Source organism: Lontra canadensis, unplaced genomic scaffold, assembly GCF_010015895.1.
Source record: "Lontra canadensis isolate GAN:19392208 unplaced genomic scaffold, GSC_riverotter_1.0 scaffold16, whole genome shotgun sequence".
NCBI lineage: Eukaryota > Metazoa > Chordata > Mammalia > Carnivora > Mustelidae > Lontra > Lontra canadensis.
Genome location: NW_022631010.1, coordinates 7,141,465 through 7,152,407, shown reverse-complemented (window position 1 = coordinate 7,152,407; position 10,943 = coordinate 7,141,465). Strand labels below are relative to the sequence as shown.

At 55.7% G+C, this 10,943-nt stretch overlaps 2 protein-coding genes across 3 annotated transcripts; both read left to right on the top strand.

The window, feature by feature from the left end:
* The first annotated feature begins 27 nt into the window (after window positions 1–27).
* On the top strand, window positions 28–2,791 carry CENPB (centromere protein B). The gene has a single exon (XM_032859093.1). It carries the CDS (start codon window positions 152–154, stop codon window positions 1,970–1,972), a length of 1,821 nt encoding a protein of 606 aa, XP_032714984.1. The 5' UTR covers window positions 28–151; the 3' UTR covers window positions 1,973–2,791.
* Window positions 2,792–4,018: 1,227 nt separating this feature from the next.
* Window positions 4,019–8,769, top strand: SPEF1 (sperm flagellar 1). Of its 2 annotated transcripts, XM_032859090.1 has the most exons (8): window positions 4,019–5,306; window positions 6,528–6,639; window positions 6,981–7,137; window positions 7,318–7,357; window positions 7,492–7,552; window positions 7,732–7,858; window positions 7,974–8,077; window positions 8,343–8,769. In XM_032859090.1, exons 1-8 carry the CDS (start codon window positions 5,198–5,200, stop codon window positions 8,665–8,667), a joined length of 1,035 nt encoding a protein of 344 aa, XP_032714981.1. In that variant the 5' UTR covers window positions 4,019–5,197; the 3' UTR covers window positions 8,668–8,769. The 2 variants fall into 2 exon arrangements, with proteins under 2 accessions (XP_032714981.1, XP_032714982.1); XM_032859091.1 differs by having other exon boundaries at window positions 7,974–8,441.
* The last annotated feature ends 2,174 nt before the right edge of the window (window positions 8,770–10,943 follow it).

Here is a 10,943-nt window from a genome sequence, read left to right as displayed (position 1 = left end):
GGGTCGCCGCCCCGCCCGCCGCTCCGCGAGCCGCTTTGTCTCGGGCGGGGCGCGCGGGAGAGGCCGCCAGGTGCCCCCCGCCGCGGGCCCGGGCCCCCCGCCCCGGGGCGGCGGCGGTGGCGCCGGGCCCCGGGGCGGGGGGCGCGCCGGGATGGGCCCGAAGCGGCGGCAGCTGACGTTCCGGGAGAAGTCGCGGATCATCCAGGAGGTGGAGGAGAACCCGGACCTGCGCAAGGGCGAGATCGCGCGGCGCTTCAACATCCCGCCGTCCACGCTGAGCACCATCCTGAAGAACAAGCGCGCCATCCTGGCGTCGGAGCGCAAGTACGGTGTGGCCTCCACCTGCCGCAAAACCAACAAGCTGTCCCCCTATGACAAGCTCGAGGGCTTGCTCATCGCCTGGTTCCAGCAGATCCGCGCCGCTGGCCTACCCGTCAAGGGCATCATCCTCAAGGAGAAGGCGCTGCGTATAGCCGAGGAGCTGGGCATGGACGACTTCACCGCCTCCAACGGTTGGCTGGACCGCTTCCGCCGGCGCCACGGTGTGGTGTCCTGCAGCGGTGTGGCCCGCGCCCGGTCGCGCAGTGCCGCCCCCCGGCCCCCAGCGGCTCCCGCCAGCCCGCCTGCGGTGCCCTCGGAGGGCAGCGGCGGGGGTTCGACGGGCTGGCGCGCTCGGGAGGAGCAGCCGCCGTCGGTGGCCGAGGGCTACGCCTCCCAGGACGTGTTCAGCGCCATCGAGACGAGTCTGTGGTACGACTTCCTCCCCGACCAGGCTGCGGGGCTATGCGGCAGCGATGGACGGGCGCGCAGGGCCACCCAGCGCCTCAGTGTCCTGCTGTGCGCCAACGCAGACGGCAGCGAGAAGCTGCCCCCACTCGTGGCCGGCAAGTCGGCCAAGCCCCGTGCAGGCCAAGCCGGCCTGCCCTGCGACTACACCGCCAACTCCAAGGGTGGTGTCACCACCCAGGCCCTGGCCAAGTACCTGAAGGCCCTGGACACTCGCATGGCCGCAGAATCTCGCCGAGTCCTGCTGCTGGCAGGCCGCCTGGCTGCCCAGTCCCTGGATACCTCGGGCCTGCGACACGTACAGCTGGCCTTTTTCCCTCCGGGCACGGTGCAGCCGCTGGAGCGGGGAGTGGTCCAACAGGTGAAGGGCCACTACCGCCAGGCTATGCTACTCAAGGCCATGGCGGCGCTGGAGGGCCAGGATCGCTCAGGCCTGCAGCTAGGTTTGATGGAGGCCCTGCACTTTGTGGCTGCCGCCTGGCAGGCAGTGGAGCCCTCGGACATAGCTGCCTGCTTTCGGGAGGCTGGCTTCGGGGGTGGCCCAAATGCCACCATCACCACTGCCCTCAAGAGTGAGGGGGAGGAAGAGGAGGAGGAGGAAGAGGAGGAAGAAGAAGAGGAGGAAGAGGAGGAGGAGGGTGAAGGGGAGGAGGAGGAAGAGGAAGAAGAAGGCGAGGAGGAGGAAGGGGGGGAAGGAGAGGAGTTGGGGGAGGAAGAGGAGGTGGAAGAGGAGGGTGATGTGGATGACAGTGATGAGGAGGAGGAGGAGGAGGAGGAAGAGAGCTCCTCTGAGGGGCTGGAGGCTGAGGACTGGGCCCAGGGGGTAGTGGAAGCCGGTGGCAGCTTCGGGGGCTACAGTGCCCAAGAGGAGGCCCAGTGCCCTACCCTCCATTTTTTGGAGGGTGAAGAGGACTCTGAGTCTGACAGTGAGGAAGAGGAGGAAGATGAGGATGATGAGGAGGATGAAGATGATGAAGACGATGAGGAGGATGGTGATGAGGTGCCTGTGCCCAGCTTTGGGGAAGCCATGGCCTACTTTGCTATGGTCAAGAGGTACCTGACTTCCTTCCCCATTGACGACCGAGTGCAGAGCCACATCCTTCACTTGGAACATGATCTGGTCCATGTGACCAGGAAGAACCACGCCAGGCAGGCGGGAGTTCGGGGTCTTGGACATCAAAGCTGAGCCACTGGGCCTAGTCGTGCCCGACCCGGATGTGGCAGCACCAGCCCAGGGCAGAGGACTCTCCGGGCAGCCGCTGTGGATGGAGCCAGAGTGGGGAGCTCCAGATTCTTTAGCGATGTTCCTCGGGCTCTGTGACAGGCCCAGCCACCTCGGTAGGGCCCAGGGCTGGGGTCAGCCTCACTGCCTGCTTATTGCCTCTTTCTCAGAGTCCTCCTTCCTCCCCATTTGCCCCCCCCGGGCTTGGGGGACCAGGTGGGGAGCTGTCCGGTGCTACCACACTGTGCCATCTGTGGACTAGGCCCCAGGAGCGGCCAGGGGTGGGCCCTGGAAGCTCCCGGCCGGAGAGTGCCTCTCCCCTCTGCCGTCCACACCAGGTCTTTGGTGGGGGGGACCCCAAAGCCATTCTGGGAAGGGCTCCAGAGGAAGGTCCAGCCTAGGCCCCCACAAGGCTGGCAGCCCCCTACCCCTGCCCCTGGGCCGCCTTGAGAAGCACAGTCTAACCACAGGCTCCTGAGCCTGCCTCTGCCTGCTTCCCCATCTTCCCAATCCCTTTCTCTGGCCCAGGCCAGGTTACTTTGGCCCTTGGTTTTCTTTCCAGATTGGAGATTCCCAAGAGGCCCTTCAGGGGAGTGATAGTGGGCACTTCCTTGTGGGTAGCTGCAGGCCCCATGCCTCTCCTCCCTCTCTGGCAGGGCCCTATCCTGGTCAGGGGGCCTGGGGCTGGGCCCATAGTCCAGCCATCCAGCTGCTCCTTTCCCAGTCTGAATTCAATAAATCCGTCCACTCCCCTTTTGTGGGGGTGAACGTTTTAACAGCCAAGGGTGCATCCTTCATGGTCTGGGCTTGCGTCTGTCTTGGGAACACGTCCTTTCTTGGTTCCTTTTGGTCCTTTTTCTGGTGGGACATGGAACCAACTGTTGAGAGGGTAGCCACAATTCAAGTCCTGACTGGGGTGAGGGGCCACCTCCATATCTAAATGTTATCTAGGCTTGGGGAGGAAGGGATCTTCAGTGTACCTGTTTGGGTTTGAGGAAAGCTGGGCCTTGCACTGCTTTGGGGTTAGAAGTTGGGGTCAGTTGGCTAGGAGAGGAGGGAGGGAGCCAACTATCCCTGTTGGGCCAAGTTAAACTGGGAACTAGGCCTGTTAAGCCCATTAAAGAAGGTCCTTGCAGGAGTGGGCCCAGAGGACAGTAAAAGGGGTGCTGGGGCAACTTCTGTGGTCCAGGTTAGAGTCTGGAGGGACATACAGAGCATCCCTTGGTCTACCTTTAATGCCTTAAGAGGGAGCCCTTTAGACCTTTCAGGGATTAGCATCTCCAAGCCTGGTGGCCATCCTGGGGACAGTGGCAGGAGGAAGATAAAATTCCTGGGACAGACTGCACCCCCAAGAGGCTGGGGGCATCCCAGTCCAAAGGTGAAGCCTGGTGTCTCTGCTGATCCTACCCCTTTTCTCCTTTCATGGCCCAGCCCCTCCCTCATTGAGGCCCTCAGGCCCCAGTGGTTCCAGCCAGGGGTAGGCCTAGGCCTGAGGAGGCCGCTCAGCTCTGGGCCCCAAACCGGTTTTCCCACCTCCACTGGGGCTGGCACGTTGCTGCTGTGGTTCCCTCCCCACCACTTCCTTTCAGTTCTTCCTCTCTCCACCCTGGAATGTTAAGGGGGGTATATCTAAGTCGTCTTTTGTCCCTTCCCTGCCCTGGGTGTGGTCTCTTCTAGAAAGGCAAGGCTACTATATGACTTTAAATCAAGAAGGTAGAGTGACAATTCCACACTTGGCCTTCCAGACTTCTGGCACTCAGATTTCCCCTGTAGGCCTTGAGGACAATGAAACTAAAGGACTAAGGGACTGCAAAACGTAGTTTGGATTCCCCTTACCATCATTCCCCCACCCCCATCTGAGCTGTGGAGGAGGAAACCAGAAAGTCTTAAAGGAAGCCCAGCCCCCCCCCCCCCCCGCCTACTCCAGAGTAAGGGGGGCAGGAGCAGTAGTCTTCTCCCTGTTCAACATGGCCCCTCCCTCAAACAGTAGTGATAGCACCAACTGATGTTAATAGGGCCCTTGCTGTGTGCCAGGTGCTGTGCTAAGCACTTCCAATGCTCACGAATCCCTATGAGGTAGGTAAAACCATGTGAAAACAGGCACAGAAAGGTCCAGTAATGTGCCCAAAGCTACACTGCTAGTCTTTGGTGGAAGCAAACTTTCTTCTCTGGCTGATCCTAGAAGTGCCTCTTTTCTTGCTACTCTGTGTCCCTTCACTAAGGAAGGACCCATATCCCTAACCCTACTACAAACAGTGTTCTTTTGAAATGGAACTGGCTACTGAAATCCATTTCTAACCCACGGAAGATAGCTCTCGGAAGGAGGTGAGGGGCTGTGGAAGTGTCTAGTGGAGCTCTTGCAGCTTTTACTCCCATACCCCCAGTCCGCATACAAATGCAGATCTTCCATAAATACCCTTCCCATTTTCCTCCCTATTACCCTGTTGGGACAAATAGGCGAGAACCATTCCCACTTCACAAAAGGAGAAATAAGATTAAGGAGTTAAATAACCTGCCCAAGGCACTGGCCCTGAACCCTAGTATTCTCCCTGGGAATCTGGGGGACATATTAAATGCCCTACCAGGACACTACTGGGAAGGGCACTAGTGTTGATGGCCCTAATAGCACAGAGCTCTGAGGAGGGACCCAGCCAGGAGACAGTCACACAGCCTGTCACACAATCCAGCTGGGAAGCAGCAGATGATTAGCAGTGGACGCCCAGATGAAGCTGACAAACATTGGGATGCTGCCTTCACTTGGGATTGATCACCAAAGGATGGGGAAGGGGAATCTCAGCCCTGGGGAGGCTGGTGCAGGGATACTGAGGGCCTGGTTGGCACTGACAGGTTTCAGAGTGGGCCATTTTGGCTGATCAGGTGGCGCTTGGCGCAGATACTGGGAAGACAAGGCCACTTAATCGCCTTTTCAAAGCTGGGGCCTGAGAGTAAGTAGAGGGAGAAAACTACAACTCCCAGAATCCCCTGCTCCCCGCCCAGCCTGGGATAGTTGCTATGGTTTCAGAAAACAATATGGCTGCTCCCAGCAGGGAGAAGAGTCTTCGGATTAGAGAGGCAGAGGCAGGTCTGGTCGCAGTCAGTGGCGAGAGAAGAGGCACCTGAGGGATCGTGAAGTTGGGGCTGGACTCTGCACGGCTGGAACGGCCTGGCCTTGCCTTGCCGGGGGTGCCAATGGCGGGCAGCGTGGACGAGGAGGCGCTGCACCAGCTGTACCTGTGGGTAGACAACATCCCTCTGTCCCGGCCCAAGCGAAATCTCTCCAGGGACTTCAGTGACGGAGGTGTGCACCTCAGTATGTGTGCGCTCCTGTGTGTATGTCCCGTGTGCCCGTGTTTGTTGACACGTTCTGTCCTGTATGTACATGTGTAAGGGGTATGTATGCATATGTCTCTTTGTGCTTCGGTGCGTGTGGGTATGTGTGTTGGGGGGTGTCTGACTACCTCTTAGAACTTTAATTGTGTATATGTGTGTGTGTTTCTGTGGGAATATGAATATGTGTGTATCCATATGTATGTCCCCTTGTTCTGTCCTTTATGCATGCGTGGCGGTGATGATGGTGTGTGTCTAACTGTGTGAGTCTGTGACTCCCTCCTGACACCTTAATAAATAAGACATGTATTTGTGTATGTTTTTGTGCTTCTTTGTGTGTGTACTTGTTCTTTGCTGTATTCCATATATCTGTCTTGTGGGAGTCTGTGCATGTGTATATTCATATGTTTGTTGATGGGTTCTGTCCTGTATGCAGGTAGGGGGTCTTGTGTGCATATGTATTTCTTTGTGATTATTAGGTGTCTGTGTGTCTAAGGGTGTCTCTTGAGATTTTAATGACAGAAGTATGCGTCTCTGGTACATTAGTGCATTGGTGCCTATGTGACTTACCGTGCTTGTGTGTGTGTGCTTGTGTGTGACTCTCTTGAACTTCAATGATGGAAATATGTATCTATGTATGTGTTTGTGCATCTCTGTGTGTTGTATATGTGTGTGCTATACGTGGGCCTGTGTATGTATGAGCATGTGTGTGTCCTGTGTGTCTACACACTTTGTCCTATGTGCATATCTGTAGGGGGATCTTACCACATGTGTCTGCTTATGTGAATCTGTGACTCTTTCCTGGATTTTGGTGTTGGGAGTGTGTGTGTGTGTGTTTCCATGTAAATGACTAGGATGGGACCCCAGGCTCCTGACAGGCTCTCTTGGAGACTCATTCTCTACTAGAGGACCAGAGACCCTAGTTTTCATATGCCTGAGCTGAGGGGAATGGGATGCCTCTCCTCTGGGGTATGCTGGAGGATGATTACTGATTTCTGGTCTTGATTTCTTGAACCCCTTTCCCTCTCTTCCACCACCCCTGCTTCCCTATCATCCTTTCCCTTTCCACATCACCTCTTTGCTTGGCCCCACCACTCTGCAATCCGTGATTCTCCCATCCCATCCACATCTTCTCCCTACTCCTTTTCCCTTACCTCCTTACTCCCTTCCATGTCTGCTCCCATTCCCTCAGTCCTGGTCGCAGAAGTCATCAAGTTTTACTTCCCCAAGATGGTGGAGATGCACAATTATGTCCCTGCCAACTCTCTCCAACAGAAGCTCAGCAACTGGGGTCACCTAAACAGGTAGCAGAATGCCTGGTGCGCTACTCGAATCTCCATCCCCTACCCAGACCCCGGGATCCCAGGAAGGGCTGCCCTACCATGCCCCCCCCCCCACCCCCGACACACACCTCCCATGGTCTCCAAAGCCCAGGCTGGGATTCTGTTTGTGGCAGAGTAGGGAGGGACAACACAGTCAGGATCTGGTAACAAAATCAAGGGACTCCTTTATTGGGGAGGAGACAAGGAAAGAGGACACCAAGAATCAGGTTCATTCTCCCAGGGCTGCAACACTTCCTTCTACTCCATGCCCCTCAGTTCATTCCCTGGGGACCCAGTCCGCCATCCCTGTGCCTGTCTCCCAGGAAGGTGCTGAACAAACTGAACTTCTCCGTACCAGAGGATGTGATGCGCAAAATCGCGCAATGCGCGCCGGGCGTGGTGGAGTTAGTGCTCATTCCGCTGAGGCAGCGCCTGGAGGAGCGGCAGAGGCTCAGGAAGCAGCGCATGAGCTCCTTACAGGTGCCGCCCCACCCGAGCCTCTTCCAGGCAGCAGGAAGCCCCGCCTTGCCGACAGATGTGGGAGAGGGTGTTTGGCAAACAGAGGCTGGCCTTGGGGACCACGGAAGAGACATGGGGCTCCTTGCGGATGAGCGAGCCTGAACTCACAATATACCCCCGGGGTGGGGGGTATTATTTCAGGAGCTGGCTCCCCAGGATGGCACTGGCTACATGGATGTGGGTAAAGTGGTCTTTACTTTTCTTCCCTCCCAGGAGCAGCTTTCCTTCTGTCCTACCTGTGGGGGAGGGGAGGGAGAGAGAAATCAGGAAAAAGGAACTCCAGCTCGACCAACTCCTCCACTTGCCTCTTCTCAGGTTTGTCCCAGAAGGCCCGAGGGGAAGGTGCCCTAGACCCCCAGGAAGGGGGGCAGGTCAGGTAAGAAAGCCGAGTTCCTATCTCACCAGGTCTGGTGATCCCCCAACACAGTGCTTCCTGGGAAGCAGGAACGGGGTTGCGGGGAGGGGATGAGGGAAGGAGAGTCTGGCCGAAGAGCATCAGAAGGGTAAGAGTGGGGCCCCAGCTCCAGGCCTCCGCTAAGCTGCTTCCCACCCCAGGGGGGGCCGGCTGCCCGTGCCCGGGCCTCCGGGATATGGCCAGGCAGTGCAGGGCGGCGACCCAAGCTTCGTCCTCCAGATCGCTGAAAAAGAGCAGGAGTTGTTGGCTTCTCAGGAGACCGTGCAGGTGAGGGTGACTGGGAAGGCGTGGGCGGTGGTGGGGCAATGGGTGCTTAGGGATCGCAGTGGTGGGGACAGAGGGCAGCAGGCAGCTGACTTCATCTCTGTGCCTCGTGGCCCAGGTTCTGCAGATGAAGGTGAGGCGTTTGGAGCACTTGCTTCAGCTCAAGAACGTGCGCATTGACGACCTCTCCCGGCGGCTCCAGCAGGCAGAGCGTAAGCAGCGGTGAGCCGTGGCCCGGGCCACGCTGTGACACCCCAGTACCCGCCAGACCCCAGACGCCGCGAACCGACGCACCCACCCACGCACCCACCGACCTACTGACTGACCAATGGGCGGGCGGAGCCAGCATCTCCAATGAGTCTCCTCCGGAGCCGGCGCGCCCCTCCCTTGGGATGGGGGCGAGTATGGGAGGGAGGATCAGTGGGGCAGGCGCCTTCAGAGCAGAGCCCCTGGACTGAGCCACCTCCTTCCACTCCACCCGGGTCAGGAGAATGGACCGCTTTCCAGAACCCAGAAGCCACGTGCAGAGACCTCGCATGCTCCCCAAAGCAGTGCCCAGCACCAGGGGCTCCGCTTTGGTGCTCCCTGCTGTGGGCCTTGGGGGGTGGTGCCCCGGCTCGGTCCACACCCTTAGAAACAGGTCCCAGCCCAGCTCTGAAGACAGCGGCATCTCCATCCAGGCTAGCTGTCTGTGCTCTGGGCTGGGGAGGAAGTTGCCCCAGGCAGCCAAGGGAGATCCTTGCCTCTCCTGGAAGCTCACCTGGGACCCAAGTCGAGGATGGAGAACACAGCAGCTGGAGAAGAAGGGGTGAGGAGTGGGGTTCAGCCAGGAGTGGGGAAGACATGGACTATGTCTGTCCCAATCACCCTCTCCTCCTGTGGGGGGACCTTTGAGAATGCTTGGAAGTTATGGGATCACATTACCCCCATTAAAGAAGTTGTGCTATCTTTCCTGCGACCACCTTCTCTCTCTGCCCAGATTTCTTGCCCCTCTTAATGCTGTGTCCCACCATCACCACCACCCTTTTGAGTGAAAGAGCCTTGTAAGCCCAGAATGGGTCTCACCTTGTGGGCACCTGGACCCTGGGTGGCCACTGCCTGGAAGGTTGATGACAGCACAGGGGTCAGATCTTGTGCACTTGAACAGCCTGACTTCTAACTCTGGCTTTAGACTGACTGCCAAACCCACCCTCACAGTATCTTCCAACACTGTCCAAACCCAAATCCAAGCCGAGTCTTCACATTCTCCCCAAATGTAACCACATCCTCACCTCCAACCCTGCCCATTTACGGACCCCCAAATCTATCCTCCGTATGACTCCCAGCCCCTCTCACAGACTGACCCCTAGTTCTATGGTTCTATGGTTCTATGACTCTCAAACCTGACCAAGATGGTCTGGCCATCTAACTCTAATAACCAACTACTGGTAACATTCTGAGACCCCACGATTCTATTCCTACACATATACTCAGCATATACCTAGGGGAAACTTAAGGTCTTGTGTTCTGTATTCTGTGACAGCTGTACAGCAATGTTCATAGTGACATTCTCTGTAATAGAAAATAATTGAAAAGAACTTGTATGAGTGTCTATCATATGTAAGAAATTACCACAAACTTAGTGGCTTGAATTATTTATATATTATTGGCTTGAATTAATTATGTATTTTCTCATATCTTCTGTGGGTCAAGAGTCTAGGTGTGGCCGAGCTGGGTTCTCTGCTTCAGAGTTTCTCCTAAGACTGCAGTCAAAGTGTTAGCTAGAGCTGTGGTTTCATCTGAAGTCTTGACTGGGGAAGGATTCATTTCCAAGTTTACTTGGTTGTTGACAGGGTTCGGTTCCTTGTAAGCTGTTGGGCTGAAGGTTTCACTTTCTTGCTGGTTGTTGGGTGGTGCTGCCCTCCTTTCCTTCCCCTATGGTCATGTCCAGTGAGTATGCTAGCTTACTTCACCAAAGCCAGCAAAGGAGAGAGTTAACAGAGTCTGCTAGCAAGATGGCAGTTACAGTCTTCTCTAATGTCATCATGGAAGTGACAGCTATCACACTTGTTGTATCCTATTTATTAGAAGTAAGTCATGAGCTCCAGACCACCTTCAAGGGGAGAGGTACACATGGGTGTGAATCCCAGAAGACAGGGATAATTGGGAGCCATTTTAGAAGCTGTCTACCACAAGGAGGAAAAAGCAATAAAAAGATAATAGTTAGGACAGCAGTTACCATTGAGAAGAAGCAGAGGGCAGAGAGGCAAGAAGCATGCACATGAGTTATTTGTAATGTTTTAGTCCTTGGGCAGGTGGTGGATTTATAGGTGTTCATAGTGGGCTGTTTAGAGACAAGCAGGAGAGAGTGTCATGAACTAAGGAGTATGTGCAGTCCAATTCTGTTCACCTGAGTTCCTAAAATAATAAACATAAAAGTTGAGAATGACTCCTGACCTTGATCTGAGCCTTTTCCCTGCACTCAGCTTGGTCTTAGGTTAACACTGTCTTCAGCCTGATCTTCTACCTTCCCCCAAATTAACCACCAGCCCTCACACATGTTGACCCCAGCTCTAGCACTATTATTCTGCTATAGTTTGTCTTGAGTCTCCAGAGTTTTGTTCTCTGAATCCATTGTCATGGAGCACACCTGTAAACTCCTGTGTCTGGAGCTGGTAGGAATGGTGTATAGAGGGGCTTGGGGACCAGGAAGTGGGGTAGGGCATGGATCTGCCTGACAGGGACACAGTGGGCCCAGAATACAGGTTTTGTGGCAGGGGTCCCCTCTCAAGAGTCTGCTAGCTCCCTCCATGGCAGAGGCTGGGCCAAGTCCTGGAGGTTCCTCTTCCTTGAGTTCCTCCCCTGACCCCAGCTATTCCTAGTATCTAGATATGCCTGAATCTAAAATCATATTTGACATCCTACAAATTAAGTTCCCAAAACAATGGAGAATTTTATTGAATATTTCTTGGGAATAAATATGACAGTGGGTTACATCACACATTATAATCCTATAACTCTTCTTGAAACATCCCTCTTGTTCTCCAAACTTCCCCTCTGATAGCCATTGTCATATTTCTCCCCCTCTGATCCTCACACTCCTCTTCAC

What these genes read in the sequence shown, in the direction of transcription:
- CENPB (XM_032859093.1), top strand. Translation starts at nt 152, where the DNA reads ATGGGCCCGAAGCGGCGGCAGCTGACGTTCCGGGAGAAGTCGCGGATC.
- SPEF1 (XM_032859090.1), top strand. Translation starts at nt 5,198, where the DNA reads ATGGCGGGCAGCGTGGACGAGGAGGCGCTGCACCAGCTGTACCTGTGG. An exon ending in AGCGCATGAGCTCCTTACAG is followed by an intron (nt 7,138 to 7,317) that starts GTGCCGCCCCAC and finishes GTATTATTTCAG; the next exon opens with GAGCTGGCTCCCCAGGATGG. An exon ending in CAGGCAGAGCGTAAGCAGCG is followed by an intron (nt 8,078 to 8,342) that starts GTGAGCCGTGGC and finishes CACCCGGGTCAG; the next exon opens with GAGAATGGACCGCTTTCCAG.